This window comes from Cricetulus griseus, chromosome 2 (genome assembly GCF_003668045.3).
Source record: "Cricetulus griseus strain 17A/GY chromosome 2, alternate assembly CriGri-PICRH-1.0, whole genome shotgun sequence".
Taxonomy (NCBI): Eukaryota; Metazoa; Chordata; class Mammalia; order Rodentia; family Cricetidae; genus Cricetulus; species Cricetulus griseus.
In genome coordinates this window covers 191,572,637-191,591,153 of record NC_048595.1, presented here as the reverse complement: position 1 = coordinate 191,591,153, position 18,517 = coordinate 191,572,637, and the positions used below count along the sequence as shown (strand labels likewise).

The following is an 18,517-nucleotide window of genomic DNA, read 5'->3' as shown; positions in this document are numbered from 1 at the left end:
TTCTAGGGAAGGAAAGAGAATGACAGCAGCTACAGCTCAGAGAGACAGCAACTACAGTTCAGAGTTGGGAAGGGAAGGCTTTCTGGAGGTGTTTGCTGCTGAGAGCAAGAGGAGCTTGGAGCGCAGACCCTTCCCACAGACATGTTATCTCCCCAAGTGAGAACCCAGAGGAAACGAGCAGCAGCAAAGATGCACACTTTCCTATGGGTTGCAAGTAAATGCCCTGTCTAGCTCATTTTGACAGGAAGGAGCAGAGCTGGCTTTGGGAGACAAGGAGGTATGCAAAGCCAGTACTGTCCACATGTTGATGGTGACAAGCTGTTTGTTACTGGCCCTTGATCTCTGCTTCTCCTCCCCAGTTCCCTGGTGTTGCTGTTGTCCTGCAGATTTCCAGGAGGCAAGTGGCTTGGACTCTTCAATGCCTAGCTAAACCCTTCCTTTCACTGTCCACCCACAACGAACGTCCAATTTTAACCATATTTTCAGAATCTGCAGAGAGTCGGAGATGAGAAGACAGAAGTGAAATTCAGGAAATAGTTTTTAGCAAATGTTCACACCAGCCCCAGTCTCAGGATCCCTCACATCCTTTCCCTCTCCTATGACCAAGCTGCCACCATGGTGACACAGAAGTACTCCAGGAGTCTCTTGCCTTCCTTTCCCTCACCTCTGAGTGCCCAAGAGAGGTCACTGTCATGGTGTTCACTTTGTGTGTCAGTGTACTATTAATAAACATTGAGTATCTCCCCTTCCATATTCCAGACTGAAGGGACCAGCTTCCCTTTTGGCAGCCATAATGGCCAAACACGTGCTTCTATGACCTTGTCCTAGACACTAGAAAGTCAGATGCCTGCCTCGTGACAAGGAACCAATCAGAAGTTAGCTGGTGGCGCTATGCTTTATGACTCTGGGTGTGCTTTACGGACAAGTGCACAGCAATGATGTAGAGAGCATAGCAACCACCCTGGGAGGGCCTATGGACCATAACAACCAGTTGACCAATCAACACAGGGCAAGCCCTCCAAGCCTGGAGGCACACCAATCGTGAGCCTGTGCGTACCCCTAGACACTCCCCTTACGCTGTCCTATAAGATCTGTACACAGCGGCTTTGAACTGTCTTTTGCTAGCCGTCCGCCATGGCAGATGGGTGAAAGACCCGAGCTAACATGGGGTTAGCTCGTTAAATTACAATAAAGCCTCGTGCAGTTTGCAGCAAGCTCTCGAATCCGCCTGGTGATTGGGGTGACCGTGAACGTGGGCTGGGACCCCGGATACTTGAGTTTTCTGAGAGTCTTACACAGACCATACCAGCTTGGATAAACTTCAAGGTTTATCCATTCTTTTCAGTGAATTCCCATCCCCAGCATCAAGGAACTGACCCAGCTCCACAGGATCCAACAAGTCAGACAGCAATAGGCTGAAAGTAGAACTGGTACGTTTACCAATCAACTCTTCATTCTTATATGATATCATGTGTGGGACTATAGCAATTCAATCCAGGGTGTATTGGGATAGGATCAATACTGTCCCTTATAGTCACTTCCTGTCCTCTATTGATTGGGAATCCATGTGATGTTGAAGTCCAGCTTCTCCTAGGACACCTGTTGTCACATGCCATGCCATTTGAACATGTGAGCTACTTACTTGTCCTTAGAACAATTTACAGTGCTCTGTTTACCCTCAACGGCAGCAGCCCCACATATTAAAAGAGGACCAATGTGAGCAAGTTGTTCTAGTTTCATTTGTGTTATTGTGATAAAATTTCCCCCCAAGCAACTTAGAGGAGAAAGGGTTTCAGTTGGCTTATGCTTCCAAGTTACAGTCAATCATTCCAGGGAAGTCAAGTCAGGAACTCAGGCTGGCCTCAAATTTTCTATGTGGCCAAGGATGACTCTCGATCCTCCTGCCTCCGCTTTCAGAGTGCTGCTTTTAATCCTCCATGCCTGACTCAGAAGATTCATGCTTGGTTGCTAAAGAACTATATCAAAAAACCTGTCTGTGAAGCAAGCTCCGTGCTCTTTGCATGGAAGCCATGCAAATCAGAAAAGGGAGGACACTGGCATTTGCATTCCCATTTATCCTCAAAGGTCACCAAACCAAATCAGGATGATATGGATGAGAGCTGTAAGGAGGCTCAGATGTGCAGCTTCATGGGCTCCCTGCAACCCCATCCACTTCTTTGTTTGTTTGATTGGTTGGTTTTTTGAGACAGGGTTTCTCTGTGGCTTTGGAGGCTGTCCTGGAACTAGCTCTTGTAGACCAGGCTGGTCTCTCGAACTCACAGAGATCCGACTGCCTCTGCCTCCTGAGTGCTGGGATTAAAGGCGTGCGCCACCACTACCCAGCCCCCATTCACTTCTTATTTCTGTGTTTAAACTATAACTGCTGATGCTGCTGCTGTTGAGTATTTCCCCACACCATAGCCAAGCGATGCACAAGATATCACAGTTATATCTGGGCTGCCTGAGGGCCCTGTGGGTTATGAGTAAGTAGCTAAGTTTTCTAGACAGTGGGCACTCAGTTTGTGCCAGATTTACAAACTATTGTGGCAGGCAGGGTGGCATACAGAGATACCCTAAGGGTGTGAGACACTCCTACTTTCCCCTTGTGGCTGGAGCTATAAGGAGCATTTCATTTGCTAAATTAGGCCAAATCAGAAAATGCAGACCTAAGTTCTAATTCTAGCTTCCCTGCTTTCTGCATCATTCCCTTCAACTCTCCGGACCTCAGAATCCTCATGTGGATGCTGTTACCATTGGCCTGTGAAGCCACTTGTGTTAAACCCACTCTGATACCTAGAGTGGCACTGCTGCCAGTGGCAGTCACTACCCGGTTGTTCTACCCAGGTAACCGTTCTCTCTGAACTTCATTTTCCTTGTTTGCGAAGGTGATGGTCACACCATAGGTACTCAAAGGAAGCTGTGGGCTGTTAGGGGGCTGGATTCCTCCAGAAGCATGTGACTTGGTAAGTATAAACAGGAGGCACTCAATATGTCATCATTTGTGACAGCAAACAGATTCTATACCTGTAAAACAGGAAGAGTTCTTGCTAATCCAGCCTGTGAAAATATAAATGGGCTGTGTTGACTCCCCATGGGAGGCCTTACCCTTTCTGAGGAGTGGTTGGGGGTGAGTTGGGGGGGAAAGGAGAGAGGGGGAGAGCAGGAGGAGGGGAGGGAGAGGGAACTGTGGGTGGGTATGTAAAACGAACTTTCAAAAGGAGGAAAAGAAAAAAGAAAAAGCAATGCAACTACTGTAAATGAAGCAATATTTTTGTCCATTTTGAAATTTGTTTATGCCACTGGATTATTTATGGATTAGAGGACATAATTTAATACAACATAATTAATGGTAAACGTATGTACTATCATACATTCTTAATTTTCTGTTAAATTTTCCTCATTTACCATAATTTCATCAATGACCTTGGGATTAAAACTAACATTGCTAATTGAAAAGAAGAAAAGAAAAAATATAAATGAGTATAGTGGTATGCTCGAGAGACTGAAGTAGGTGGGTTATGGGTTCAACATCAGGCCAGGCTGTATGGAGAGAGCCTGTCTGAAAAACAGGAGGAAAGAAAGAATATAGAGTAATAAAAAGAGATGAGAAGTGCTTGGGATCAAGAAAAACGTGTCGCCAATTCTTTTTTTTATTTAATTTTTACAAAATTATAATTTCACATGTCAATCCCTTCTCCATCTCTCCCCTCCCCCAACCCCCCACCAGCCTTCCCCCTCTTCCTCCCTCCACTCCCCATGGAGGATAGGGCCAATTCTTATTTTAAAAATGGACTATAGTCAGCTCAATGGAGCAGATAGTGGGTGCTGGTTATTTACTACGAAGGTAAAAACTGTAGAGACGTCCACTTAACCACTGGCCTTGTCTTGGAGCAATGCCAGGTGTTCCCAGGATCAGATGGGCCCAGAATCCAGTTGTTGAGGACAAAGGGAAGCAGAGTTGGAGGACAAGGGCCACAAAGTAGAGGGAAGCCGTCAAGACAAGGGGAGGGCGGCAACTGGGAGGGGAGGTGATGACAGCTGAAGCTGATGGGTCAGTTGAGAACTCTTACTACTCCTAAAGAGTGCTAGGGCTCTTGTTAAAATAATAGGAAGTTACTAGGGGAATTTTGCTTCTCTAATTATGAGAAGCCTGTCTAGAAGGGGAACCACCATGGAACTGCCTGTTTCGAGATCTCGGGCCTATAGAGAAGCTCTTGGGCCCTGCAGCAATGGGATACAGAAGCAAAACTCCTGGGCAGACATCCAGGCTTGATGAATGGCCATTTTTCCAACGTGTTTACTATGGAAAGATTTCCAACATCAGCACAGTGGACAGCAGTTTCCAGTCTTCCTGGGTTCTGTCACTTCCATCTTACTGCTCAGGTATTATCACAGCTACACATCTACACCCTGCGTGCCCACTGCCTCATCCCCATTTTGGGGTGACTAGAAGTAAACATCAGGCCCCTATAAAGACTTCATTGTATAGATCTAATCACACACCCCACTTCCAGGTCAGCTGCAGATTTGCTGGGTGACCTTGGTCAAATGTTCATCAGGCTGAGATAATGAGTGTGTCTCCTTTGTCTCATTCTGTAAAACAATTATACCATAATTTGCATCAGAAGTGTGTAAATCTCTCCTCTAAGAAATGCTCAAATGATAGCCCATTAAGGACAAAGTACAGCTGAAGTTCTTACTGCCCAGTAAAACCATGGAGAAAGTGAGGTGGTGGTGGTGCAGGACTTTAAACGCAGCACTTGGGAGGCAAAGGCAGATGGATCTCTGTGAGTTCGAGGCCAGTCTGGTCTACATAGGAAGTTCCAGGGCAGCCAGGACTGTTATACAGAGAAAACTTGCCTCAAAAAAATCAAAGAAAGAAAAAAAAAGAAAAGAAAGAAAGAAAAGCCATGGAGAAAATCTTAGCCGTTATTTTTTTTTCTCTATTTCCACAAAGGCAATGGAGTTAACAGGTCAATTCTTTTATGTGCCATTTTTACCAGGAAACTTTACCTGTTTGTTCTCAAGATTGTGGGGCTTAAGACCAGAAGTCCATCACATACATGAGGTCCAGGAAGGCCTCAGGTAGCTATCCTCAGAGACGCTAGGTTTACACTGTGCCTCCCTGCATACATCATTCCTTGGAGAATCTTAGGCATCAATGAAGTGCTCAGTGGCTTATCCTGCTGTCATGGTCACCATTTTGAAAGCCAGGCTGGGAGGTAGTTACTTCTACTTGAGGGGTCTTGAGTTCATCATTCCTACTAATGGGGCATGAGAGTGGGAAATGAAAGGCATTTCCCTACAGCGTTGTCTTTTCTAACAAGAGGTGACTAAAAGGAGAAAATGCTATGGCAAAATTAAAAGAAGCCAGTAAAGTTTGTTTGGGCCCTTGGCCTCCTACTCAAGCTGCCTTCCCCCAAAGTCTTCCCCACCCCCTCTGACAGGTACTCCATGACTTCCTCCTTTCAGACTACCTCACTGGAAGCACCAGGGGAAGTAGTTTAAGGGAATGAAGAACATCAGAGGACAGAACCCAGCAGGGCTCAGCAGATCTTGGAAAACCAGCAGCTGTGGAGTAAGGAACAGGCCAAGTGACACGAGTAGGTTGATGCTGACACTGTGTGAATGTGAACAATGGTATTCGAGAAAGTTCCTGGAAAGCAAATTACAGTGTGTTCAACACCCAAGTGTAAAGAACCAAAAATCTGGTTTAGCTGGACAAAATTTGTACTAATTAAAATGCCATTTTGTTCTTTAATTCCAACGTAGACATTAAAATTGGCCTTCATATCTTTACCATACCAAAACCTATGGCAGCCACCATAATTTAGACTAATCTAATCCTATCCCTCTCTTGACCACCAAATGCAGTCTTTCCCTGGCAGCCAGAGGGTAATTTTTTTTTTTCTTGCTTGAACTTTTTGTTTAGTTGGTTTTGTTTGAGACATGACTGCCCTGTTTCACTAGACTAGGCTGGACTAGAACTCACTGTGCATCTGACACATACTCTTGCTGCTCCCGAGAGAGCAGCCTCCTTCCTCACTATGGTTCTTTGAGGTTTCTCTGGAGCCATGAGACAAAATAAACCTTCCCTTTCTGTCTCCTTTCTGTCATGGTTTTGGTCACAGCCTGAAGGGACCAGCCCCACCCCCATCCCCCACTTTGGCAGCCATGACAGGCTAACATGTGCTTGCCTGACCTTGCTGGGCATGCCTTGGTCACTAGAGGTCAGATGCCCACATTGTGGCAAGGAACCAATCAGAAGTTAGCAAGTGGGGCTATGCTTTACGGCTCTGGGTGTCCTTTATGGACAAGTGCACAACAGTGACGTGCAGAACCTAGCAACCACCTTGGGAGGGCCTATGGGCCATAACAACCAGTTGATCAATCAACACAGAGCAGGTCGTCCAAGCCTGGAAGCATACCAATCCTGAGACTGTGCGTACCCCTAGACACTGCCCTTACGCTGCCCTATAAGATCCCTATCCTGTGGTTTCTCAGGGTCTTTCTCCAGCCATCCACTGTGGTGGATGGATGAAAAGGCTAGAGCTAATGGGGTTAGCTAAATAACTGCAATAAAAGACTCATTGCTTTTGTATCAAAATGGGCCTCTTGGTGATTTTGGGGTTCAGAATTTGGGCACAACAAGCCTAGCAAAAGAAAGTAACCCATCATTTCTCTCCTTTCCCTTAGTCCAGGACAAGGCCTACTTTGAGTTTCTTGAAATACCAAGAAAATGCCTCAAGACTTTGTGATTCATGCTCTTCCTACTCCAGGAAGAAACTGCTTTGATCTCATACACATTGTCTACTATTACTCTAAGGTCTTAGGGTACTATGTCATGTCCCCTCCCAATTTATATTAGCTCCTCATGCTACTGAACCTTCTGGAACCCTGGACCTTTTAAAGGAGTTTGTTATTAAGAGCAAAGGGGATGGAAGACACCAAGGTCACAAGGCCTGATAGACACAACAGAACTGGCCCACATGTGAACTCAGAGACTGGCAGCATGCACAGGGCCTGCACAGGTCTAAGTCAGAGCTGAGAGGGAAAGTAGAGACAAGTCCCATCCCTAACCCAGAAGCTGTCTCCAATTGATAGCCACTCCCAAAGGGAAAATTAGTTTTCTCCAATGGAGTCTCACTGGGTACACAAACCAGACTTGAGGGCAGGCACATGTCCAGCAGTAGATAGCCAACACAAAATCAACTCAATGACATTTTGGGGGGAATTTTTATCTCATAAAGCTTTGTCTGTACTTTTTTTTTTAACCTTTGTCTTAGCTAGGGTTTCTATTGCTTCAACAAAACACCATGACCAAAAGGGAAGTTGGAGAGGAAAGGGTTTACTTAGCTTACACTTCAGCATTGCTGTTTATCACTGAAAAAAATCAGGACAGGAACTCAAACAGGGCAGGATCTGGAGGCAGAAGCTGATGCAGAGGCCATGGAGGGGAGCTGCTTACTGCCTTGCTTCTCTTGGCTTGTTCAATATACCTTCTTATTGAACCCAGGACCAGAAGCCCAGGGATGGCACCACCCACCATGGGCTGGGCCCTCCCCCATTGATCACTAATTGAGACATTGTCATACACCCGGATCTTATCAAAGCAGTTCCTCAACTGAGGCTCCTTCCTCGGATGACTCTAGCTTCTGTCAAGTTAACACACAAAACCAGCCAGTACAACTTTACAGGTCTTTTGTTCATGTATTATCGTTTCCAATTTTGTGTTTTAGTGGGATTTCTGTGTGTGTGTATATATGTGTTTCTTGTGCTTTTTCTTTGACTCCCCCCCCCCATTTCTTTGTTTTGTCCTATTATGTTTTGATTTTATTTTATTATTTTTTATATTACATTCTTTGAAGGGACCAGCCCCCTGTTTTAGCAGCAATGACAGGCTAACATTTGGGCACAACAATTTAATTTTAGATGCCTCTTTTCTAATGAAAGAAAGGATGTAGACTTGGGTGGGTGGGAAGATAGGGAGAATATATTGTATAAAAATCTATTTTCAATTAAAAGAAAAGTAGGATTGTTATTTACATAAGAATATGTTTACCCCTTGAAAATCATGCCTCTCACCGGAACCATTTTGCTTTTGTTCTCTCTCTGACTCACAGTTCCAAACACAGAACCTGACACAGACAGACACACTGTAAACATCTGTGGAACAAATGCTGAACAAATGAACTGCTGGCAAGCATCAGCCCCAGGTCTAATTCCACAGTCCTCACTGCATGTGCCTGGACTCTTCCCTGCTTCGGGCCATGCTCAGGGTACTAAGCAGTCCCCCACCCCCGCCATTATATCAGAGACACCAGGAGGACACAGAGCATACTTGTGCATCTTTCTTCCTCTATGGGATGTCTGGCTTGCACCTTGACCTTTACAGATACTCTAAAGTATTGGGGGAAGTGGGAATCAGGTCTTGTACCTACAGCTGGCCTGGTACTATGAACTACAGGCTGCCCTTGATGTCACAGTAACACCCTCTTAGCCTCCTGAGTACTGGGATTATGAGTTTGTGCCAATATGCTCGGGTCTCTCTATAAAACTTTGTTTGTTTGTTTGTTTGTTTGTTGAGACAGGGTTTCTCTGTGTAGCCCTGGCCATCCTGGAAATCACTCTGTAGATCAGGCAGGCCTAGAAATCAGAGAGCCGCCTGCCTCTGTCTCCCAAGTGTAGGGATTAGAGGCATGTGCCACCACTACCCATCAATAACACTTTTTTTAATAGAAGTGCCAAACAAAAAATGACTGTCACTGCTGGTGTATCTTACCATTCCCTGTGCCTGTGTTGTTAAATTGCCTCTTCACATTCCTGGAGCAGCAGGATAGGGTTGTCGAGAAAGAAATCAAAAAGCAAGTGCTGAGAAAAGGCCTTGGTGAAGGAAGAGTTAATAGGAAAGGGAAAACATGACTATGGAGAAGGGAGAGGAAAAGAGAGCAGTAAGAGACAGCATTACAATCTTATGATCAATTGATCAACCTTATTGTTGTTTAGTTGGCTTGGAAGTACTAGTTTTACAAATATTTTATGAATGAAAATGCCACAATGAAACACAGTACTTTAGAAACTAACAACAACAAAAAAAGCCTTTAAAAAAAAAAAGAGAGGAGAAAAAAAAATCATACTTTAGAAAAAATAGTGCAAAACATTCCCTCCACTATAATTGCACTTGATTACTTCTACCATTTAGGCTTCTTAATAAAATTTACTGGGTACAGTAAGAAGTTTGTTTTTATGTAGTGACGGAACCCCTGGGGTCCTAAGCAAGTGCTCTCTCCTAACCTAAGAGTTATATCTAAGCTTCTTTGAATTTTAAGTCTCTGCAATCAGGTTAAGCTGAACACCTGGAGGAATCAGAAAGGACAGTGATGGAGGTGCTCCTAGTTCACAAATGGCCCTACAATGACCACTCTATCTAGCTGGCACCAAAGAAGGACCTGTCAGTAAAGACAGCCTCAGACCATGTGTAGAACTGACTCCCAAGGGTCTCCAAGCCTACAATCAACCCAGAAGCAGCCCACTGCTCTCAGAATATATCCGAAGGGTTTTGTTTGTTTGTTTTAGTCTCTTGAATGGCTCTGCTACTGTTATCAATCCTTTTCCCACCCCATCTGACTCAAAGCAGAAGTGAATTTCTAACCCATGTACCAATATTCAGCCAAGATGAGTCGGGGCTTACACAGAGAACAGATTAGCACTCCACTGACAATCCGGAAAAGATGTATCTCTTTCTGCAGCCAAATGTTTTCATTTGCTGGAAGGTGGCGGCGGGGGGGGGGGGGGGTCTAAATGGCATTTGGTTCCTGTAAATCGTATGCAGAGAGTGAACCATTCCAGGCTCAACAGTTTTCTTCCTTTCCCCATTAACTCAACTGACGCCCTTGGGGAAGGTGAGTGAGCTATGAGAAAGAATGGCCTGTGGTGTAAAGTGAATGGCTGAACATGGATTAGAAATGTGGGCTCCATCGCCCGCTCTGCAGAATTAGTGGGAACCAGAGAAATCAAATTACTACTCTGGACCTCAGTTTCCTAAACTCCACTACTAATTTCTGAGGTTACTTCCATTTCTTATTTTTCAAAAGGCAAATCTGTGGGGCTTAATTCAGCGATTTCTCCTACTGTGCTCTAGCATAAACACTCTAGACATGTGAGTGATCGAAGACTCTGCTTCCAGGGAATTCACTTCTCATAACTTGATTTGTGGTCAAAGGAGTCTTACATTCTATAGCTTCTTCCTATTGACCTTAATCTAGGCACTAGAAAAATTCAAACAAGAGTTCTTACCAAATCACATGACAGATGTTTAATATTTAAAGACATCAACCAGGCTTCCACTATCTAAGCTAAACCTCTCCTCTTCCATGTACTCTATGTAAATCATTTCCCGGCATTTCAACATTTTTTCTGCCTGTGCTGCCCGATCCTTGGTTGATCAATGCCAGTCTTAAAATACAGTCCCCAAATCTAAACTTGTATCCCTGCTGTGGTCTCAGCAGACAGCCTAAAGACTATCCAGAAAGACACCGCTGATCCCTGAGGAAAACTGCAACTCAAGCGCATTCCCTGCAATAAGCCAGAATTGTGGGAACCCAGTCATAATAAAGATGATGGAATCAAGATGTAAACTGACAAGTCTGGAGAGCAATGAATTATAAAGCCTGAGCTACAGTAACTATAGTTGTCTCCCAAACTAGGCCAGTGCTAGTGACAATCAAGGCAAAGGAGGAAGAGGGGAGAAGGTCATTATTAGGAGAAACAAAAGTACTCCCATCTCTAAACTCTTCGGTATCGCTCCCTGTAGTGAGCTTTCACAATCTGATTGGCAACAACAAATAAGCCAAGAACTAGGAACTGATGCTGCCATATATGGAACAATCAGAAGCTATGTTGTTGTGGAATACTAATTTAAGATTATTCATTCTTTATGCTATGGAATATTTGTTTAATAATGCAAAGATGTGTTGCATTGTTTTATGTTGCATTTGTTTAACTCTGTGAAGCTGTGTTACTTTGTCTGCCCAAAACACCTGATTGGTCTAGTAAAGAGCTGAATGGCCAATAGCAAGGCAGGAGGCAGGATAGGCGGGGATGCTAGCCAGAGAATAAATAGAAGGAGAAAAAGAATAGAAGATTGAGACTCTAGAAAGGGAGAAAGAGATAAGGATGCCAGGAGCCAGCTACCTAGCCGCACAGCCAGCTACAGAGTAAGAAGTAAAGAAAGGCATACAGAAATAGAGGAAAACAAGCCCAGAGGCAAAAGGTAGATGGGTAATTTAAGTTAAGAAAAGCTGGCTAGAAACAAGCCAAGCTAAGACAGGGCATTCATAAGAAAGAATAACCCTTCATGTGATTATTTGGGAGTTGGGTGGTGGGCCCCGAAAGAGTCAAAGAGTAAAAAAGAACCAACCAACTACAATGTCTTATTTATTTTTCATAGTATACTTTATAAAATGTCTACCTTAACACAATATATTTTAATAGCACTTGAAAATTATCAATATGAAAAATATAGCTAGCCTAAACATTAAAATATACACATCAATCTGGTATAGTCTTAGGCTATATATTCCCCTCAAACATCCTCTCTCTCTCTTTCTCTCTCTCTCTCTCTCTCTCACTTTCTCTCCCTCTCCCCAGGGTCTCAAGCAACCCAGGATGATCTCAAACTCACTATGTAGCTGAGGATGACATTGAACTCCTGCCTCTACCTTTCAAGTGTTGGGATTTAAGACAAGCAGTACCATGCCCAGAAAAATAAAAATAAAAATCTCACCTCATAAACAGCATTATTTCAGCCATTTATCAAATCAGAAATTCTTTTCTACGAAAATATTAGAGCAGACAGAAGACCAGGAGATAAGATTTCTATTTCCAGTTCAGTCTCTCCCTACCTGTAAAAACACAGAAAAGTCTCTTCTACTCTCATAGGTTCTCAGCTACCCCTCCCCACTGCTATATATAAAATAAAGGAGCTAAATAAGATGAATTCTAAGGGATTTTTTCTACATTTTTGAAAATTTAATTTTTTTTCTTTTGGTTTTTCGAGACAGGGTTTCTCTGTATTGCTTTGGAGGTTGTCCTGGAACTCTCTCTGTAGATCAGGCTGACGTCGAACTCACAGAGATCTGCCTGCCTCTGCCTCCTGAGTTCTGGGATTAAAGGTGTGTGCCACCAATGCCCAGCTAAATGTTAAAATATTTTGAAAAGACACAAAATACCACACTTGATACTTATCACTGGGAGTGTTAACTATATACAGAGCTTTAAGTGGTAAGTATAGAATCAGGATTTACAGGATGGAAATTTTAGACTGTTTTAATCTTCCTTTCCAGCCACTAGGGAGAGAGGCAACAGTAAAGCTGGCTCACAGTAATACTAAGAGCCTGCCGTTGGCATGTAGTGTTCAGGGATTGTCACACACAAGTAAGAGGTTCTAAAGATACCACAGAGTACAGTAACAACACATACAATCTGACCAACTCAAACACATTTGAAATGAAAAGACAACCAAAATACTTGGTAACATTTCACCCTTACATAAAATGTGCTCACAGACCTGGCCTGGCATATTTTGTTGTACCACATCAAAACCCAAGAGCCAATCTCCCTCTAGTACAACACATCTTCTACAAAACCAACATCTAAATTCAAGGACCAAAAATAAATAAATAAATAAATAAATAAATAAATAAATTCGCTAGCATTAGGCTAGCATCAGTTTAAAATGTGATATGTTTCTCCAGTTCCAAAAGTTTCTTAGTGTGAATAAAATAAATGAAGACACATAAGGCCAAGTGCAAGAAAATATCAGAACCCAGAGTGAGCATTTATATCAAACAGTGCTTTACATGATTGACATTAACAGTTTGATTTGCAAAGAAAAAAAATCCTGCTTCACAAAGGAAATTCCCAGGGTTTGCTCAATGATTTTAAATTTCCATAATGGAAACTTACTTTGAATGTTAAGTTAGGTAGGAAAAAAAAAACCCACCCTATTTTTAACTGTGATTATGAAATATATTACAAAGTAATAGAAGTATTAGAAGTTAATAAGTACTTCAAGATCTAGACAAATAAATCTTGCTTGAGAAGACATTGAAAGAAAAAACAAAAACAAAACAAACAAACAAAAACCATGGCAAGAATGGGATAACTTAAACCCAAGACAGCTGCATGGCACATACACAAACTCACTACAATACAGTCCTCTTCTCCAGTGATTATCTTATATTTCTGGAAAACAAATCAATTACAGTTGTCCAAACTACCAGAATAGCTCGAAAGCCTATCAATTCCTTTCCTCAATAAAATGGCATCTTAATTTCAAATAGTGAAATATATGGAAGTGCTTCATTGCAAGAGAGAAATCACATGATATCAATTTCAAATTCCCAGAGTGGATTTTTCTTCTAACTACCCCAGTGACTCAACAGACACCGTAAGCTGCCCAAAGAGAATCCGTTAACAGGTTTAAAACAAAATGTTAAATATCACGGGGCAGGTTTGTAAAGGTGAAAAACTGAGCCAGAAATTACCTCAGAAGGGATAGGGGTATTTTTGCCATATTAGTGTATGTGATATTATTTCCCCTACTGAACACCTCTTGGCACGTCCTTCACAAGCGGGTTAGCATCTCAATAAACGGTATCTCAAGAGGTAAGGGACTTGCACTCTTGAACTCTTATTAAAACCAAAATAACAATTATTTTTGCATTTCAACACACACACACACACACACACACACACACACACACACACACACACACACACACACACGGAAGGGGCAGCTGATTTGTAATGATCTGATAATATGCAATTTGCCCAGTAGCCCAACAGTTTTTTGTTTGTTTGCTTTTTAGTTTAGTTTTGCTTTTTTTTATTGCATCCTCCAACCACAAGAGATCATTAGAGGCGAAGCCTATGTGACACTATACACACATACACAAGGTTGGTCACCGTAGGCCATACTTCCAATGAGATGGTGGATAAAAAGATGGTTTTTTTTCTGGTCCAAATTGGGAAGGGGGACGGAGGGAGTGATACCGCGGTGCCTGCCTCATTCTACAAGATGAATTTCCCCAGAAAGAAGCCAATGAAAACTGCTCCAATCACAAGCAGAACAACAGGAAGAGGCGCCCTCGCCGTGTGACTCTGCTTCAAGGACGTGGCGGAGGTGAGCCAAGGATTATCGCGAAGGGCTGCCTTTCTCAGTCTCAAGCCTTCATCCTGTCTGACACTTTCTTCCGGTATTTCAAATACACACTTCAATCTCGAATCCATGAGTTCACCTGGTTTCGCCTCCTTCCACACGGCCCCCAGATCCGAAGTGTCCGGGGGAGCAAACACTGTCTGCACCATGAATTTGTGCTTAACCTCCTGGCTGGGGTCATAGGAGAAGGGCTGCAGCATGGCGGCGACAGTCACTGTGCAGCCCGGCTCGACGACGCCGCTGCTGGGGCGCACGCAGTAGCAGTAAGGGCTGGTGCTCTTCACCTTGAAGCACACTTTCCTCTCCGACGGGTTGCGCAGTTTAAAACGCCTGGTGACTACAGCGGTGAAGGGGCCTTTGAACTTGAGGACCTTGGGCGGGTTGACGACCAGGATCTGCCGGAGTTTCTCGGGGGCGCCGGAGGCGGACGCCATGGGGACGGGAGCAGGCGGCGGTTCGCGACCCCAGGTCTCCGCGTCACAACCGCCGCGGCCACGCAAGTCCCCATCCTGGGCATCCCCGGTCCCTGGATTTTACTCGGCTATGTGGGAAAGGTGTGATAATAGATTTGTAAAATCATTACTCGGAGATAAACATGGTTTATTGAGCTTGAACAGCCAAAGAACTTTCATGTAACATCCCTTAAAATTATTATCTACGTATCTGAGCCCCAACACCTTGGTGGAAGGAGGGTCCGTTTGTGTGTATTAAAAACAGGGTATATGTGAAGTGCCATCTGAAATCTACTTTTCCACCCTCCCCAACTCTCCACACAGTGATGATAATGTCTCTTTAAAAAATTTTTTTTGGACATTAAAAAAAATGTGGGAAAACACACCTCATTAAAAGATTTAACAATTCTCACCATTGTTAGGTGTATGATTTGGTGGCAATAAGCAAATTTACCCTCCTTTCCATTATTGCAGGGGCACCTCCACCCTAGACCCCTGTGTTGGATAGTTTTTGTTATCAATTTGACATAACATAGAGTCATGTGGGAAGAGTCTCAACTGATTGTCCTATGATCCTATCTGTGAGAGACTGTCACCATTAATGGTTGGTGTGAGAGGACCCATCCCTAGGCCTGTGAACCTGGGCTGTATAAGAAATCTAGCTAAGCACCTGCCTGGAATTCCTGCACCAACTTTTCTTCAGTAATGGACATGAGACCTGGAAGGATAAGCTAAAATAAACCCCTCCACCTCTAAATGGCTTCTGGTCATGGTGTTTATCCCAGCAACAGAAAAGAATCCAGTCTAAAGAGAAACCTAGACATTGTTAATTTTCTTGGGACTTTATATACTTCTTCTACTTACAGACTTTCCTCTCAAGAGGTGGCATTTACACTTAAGGAATGTATCAGTTTTCAGACCTGAGAGACAATGAACACAGAAGTTCAGAAGTCCTTTCTACCTCCCTTCTCTCTGCCCTCCTAGAGGTTCGATGGAAGAAGCAGGAGACAGAATTGCCGCTTTGCTGAGTGCTACTTGCATAGCATTCCAGCCAGTCCCTTTCAGCCCTGATGTCTTCATCTATAAAGCGGATACTAGAAATGCAGATGTCAGTGTTGTGCGGGTTAAGTGAAGGAACACACATCAAGAGTCTTTACATTACATACTCAAACTATGTTAGTCATGTGCCATTCTGGCCCTCATTGTTACCATTAGGCTGTAATCTCCTAGATAAGGCTGCCTCTTGTCTACAGATAAGAGGTACCCAGTTTAGAGTGGCTGCTGGCACTGAGCAAATATTTGTTAAAGGACCAGAGGGGCGAGATCCCACCATCCTACTACAAGATGTTTCTGTTCATTTGTTCTGCTGGGTATCAAACATGTTTACACAAGTGCTCTACTGCTGAGCCCCAGCCCAGGCAAAGGGTCTTAATGTATGCAAGAGGAGAAGCCAAAGCAAACAGAAAACAAAGGCACATCTGTGTGGGAATCACTCTTACTGGCACATGACCATTGCTCAGGTTCTGCCATTCACAAAGTGGCGCTTCCTAGAGAACAGTGTGGCAGAGTGCATCAAACTCTTGAAAACATCACAATTTCACACAAAGCCCCAGTTGTGGCTTAAGGAAGTCACAAGAAACGTTCAAGAGTGTGATAGCCATTGTGGTAGCTTGGAGGGGAGAAGGCAGGATTTGGATTCCACTAAAGGGTGAGTTGGAGTCTTACCGGAGCCAGGGGTCAGCTGACAATTGACTCATTTTTGTTGTACATCCTTCATTTGGGGCAAATGAAAAGAATGTCTCCCTTGAGCTTCCCTAGCCTGTGTCATCCAGCAGCACTACCACCCCCAGGCAGCCTCAGCCTCATCCCACCTGTGTCCAGTCCCATTTTCTCATGGCACGGTCTGGTGATCAAATAAAGACAGGAGGTACGGGTCTATGTTCTGGGTCATTAGGTCAAGTGAAGGCTAGGGCCACCAAGACATCCTTCCAGAGTAAACAGTGAGGCAGGAGGCTTCCTGCCAAACCAGGAGCAGGCATGGGGTTCAGCCAAGAGTGACTGCTATACAGACTGGCAACTCAATCTAGAGCAAAAAGAAAAGGGACAGAACACAGAGAGCAGTACAGCCAGGCATGGTGCCATGTGCCCAGCACTTGGGAGCCAAAGACAGGAGAATTAGGAGTTCAAGGTCATCCTCAGATACATTGCCAGTGTGAGTCCAGCCTAAGCTACTAGAGATCCTGTCTCAAAACAAGAACAAAATTCAAAACAATAACCAGAGAAAGGGAGAGAGACAGAGAAGGAGAAAAGGAGAAGGAGGAGGAAGAGGGGGAGGAGTCACATCCAGAAGTACCAGTTCCACTTTTTGAAGTTGCTACATCTTCTGGTTAACAATTGCTTAAGTCTCTTAATATGTTCTTCCTTGCTTGTCTCTCACCTCTCCTAAATACTGGGGCTCCCCATGCTTCTAGTATAGATAGAGTACATATATCCATTCAAAAACCCATGGCACAGCCACAAAATTAAATATTTCATCCACTCAGATGGACCAAAAACAGTTGGATACAAAGCAAAGCCTAGGCTGTCAAGGTCACAGGCTGGGCTTCTCACTCTCCTGTACCAAGAAGCTGAAACATTGATTGTTATTGGGTAGCAAGCATTGTCTTCCTAATAGGCATGAGCTCATAGCACAGGTTTCATAATTCAAGTGATTGGGGCAGTTGAGAGCACTGACTGCCCTTCCAGAGGACATGGATTCAATTCCCAGCACCCACATGGCAGCTCACAGCTGTCTATAACTCCAAGATCTGACACCCTCACACAGACATACACCAATGCACATAAAATAAAAATAAATTTTTGAAATTAATAAAAATAATATAGTGATTGGGAAACTTCAGTTGTTAAGGCTTTGGTTTCTAGTTGATAGGAATCCCACTATATGTGAAAAAGCAAAGAAAAATGTTTTGTCTACAGGAAATGCAAGTTTCAAGAGTGAATTATCGGATCCATAATTCAGATCAAATGATGTTAGGGCTCAATCCATTTCTCTCTTGCTAAATGCTCATCAAATTTCCCTTATATTGGCTCTGTTCTCAGAACATTGGGGGATTTCTGTCTCCCCAAGAAAATTAGAGAAAATATAGAGATTTTCTCTGCAGAAAAGGAGAGCCTTTTGCCCCCCTGTTACAGTTTCATTATAGTATAATTGACAAATTAAAAAAAGTATGCATTATGGCAACAAATGTTTTGATGTTTGTACATATTATAAAGTTACTAAGTCAGACTAATTAATCAACTCAACACATCACATATTTATCATTTTGTGATTTCTTTTTTAATTTTTGTTGAGATGGATTCTTACTACATAACCCTTGAACTCATGATCCTTTCAGGTTTGCACTACTGCACCCAGTTCGGGGGAGGAATGGAAACAGTTTTTAGAATTGTTTATGTTGGAGTTGAGTCATCAGACATCCTAAATGATGAACTTTAGAAAAAAAGAGCCTCTACTAACTTTAGGGAAAAGGCCTTATCTGAGCAGGTGGGTTTCAAAAGGCTTCATGCTCCCTGAGAGATGTGCAGAATTTAGACTAAAACCTGGAAAAGAAGGGCAGCACCTCAGATCTGTGTGAAGAAAGAAAAGGGGGATCATGGTTGAAGAGAAAGGGTCAAGGGTCCTGAGTGAGATAAGCCGATAGGAGAGGAGGCAGTATACTAAGCATGCATCAAGGAATTTCAAACTCTAGATCAGTGGTTCTTAACCTGTGGGTTGAGACCCCTTTGAGGGGGTTAAATGACCCTTCCACAGGGGTCTCCTAAGACAATACAAAAACAGATATTT

The 18,517-nt window shown here is 43.5% G+C and overlaps 1 protein-coding gene across 1 annotated transcript; it reads right to left on the bottom strand.

Annotated features, from left to right (window-relative positions):
- Nucleotides 1-12,097: 12,097 nt before the first annotated feature.
- On the bottom strand, nt 12,098-18,517 carry LOC100759732 (vesicle-associated membrane protein-associated protein A). The gene has a single exon (XM_027400859.2). The coding sequence runs from the start codon at nt 14,653-14,655 to the stop codon at nt 14,074-14,076; it is 582 nt and encodes a 193-aa protein (XP_027256660.1). The 5' UTR covers nt 14,656-18,517; the 3' UTR covers nt 12,098-14,073.

What these genes read in the sequence shown, in the direction of transcription:
- LOC100759732 (XM_027400859.2), bottom strand. Translation starts at nt 14,655, where the DNA reads ATGGCGTCCGCCTCCGGCGCCCCCGAGAAACTCCGGCAGATCCTGGTC.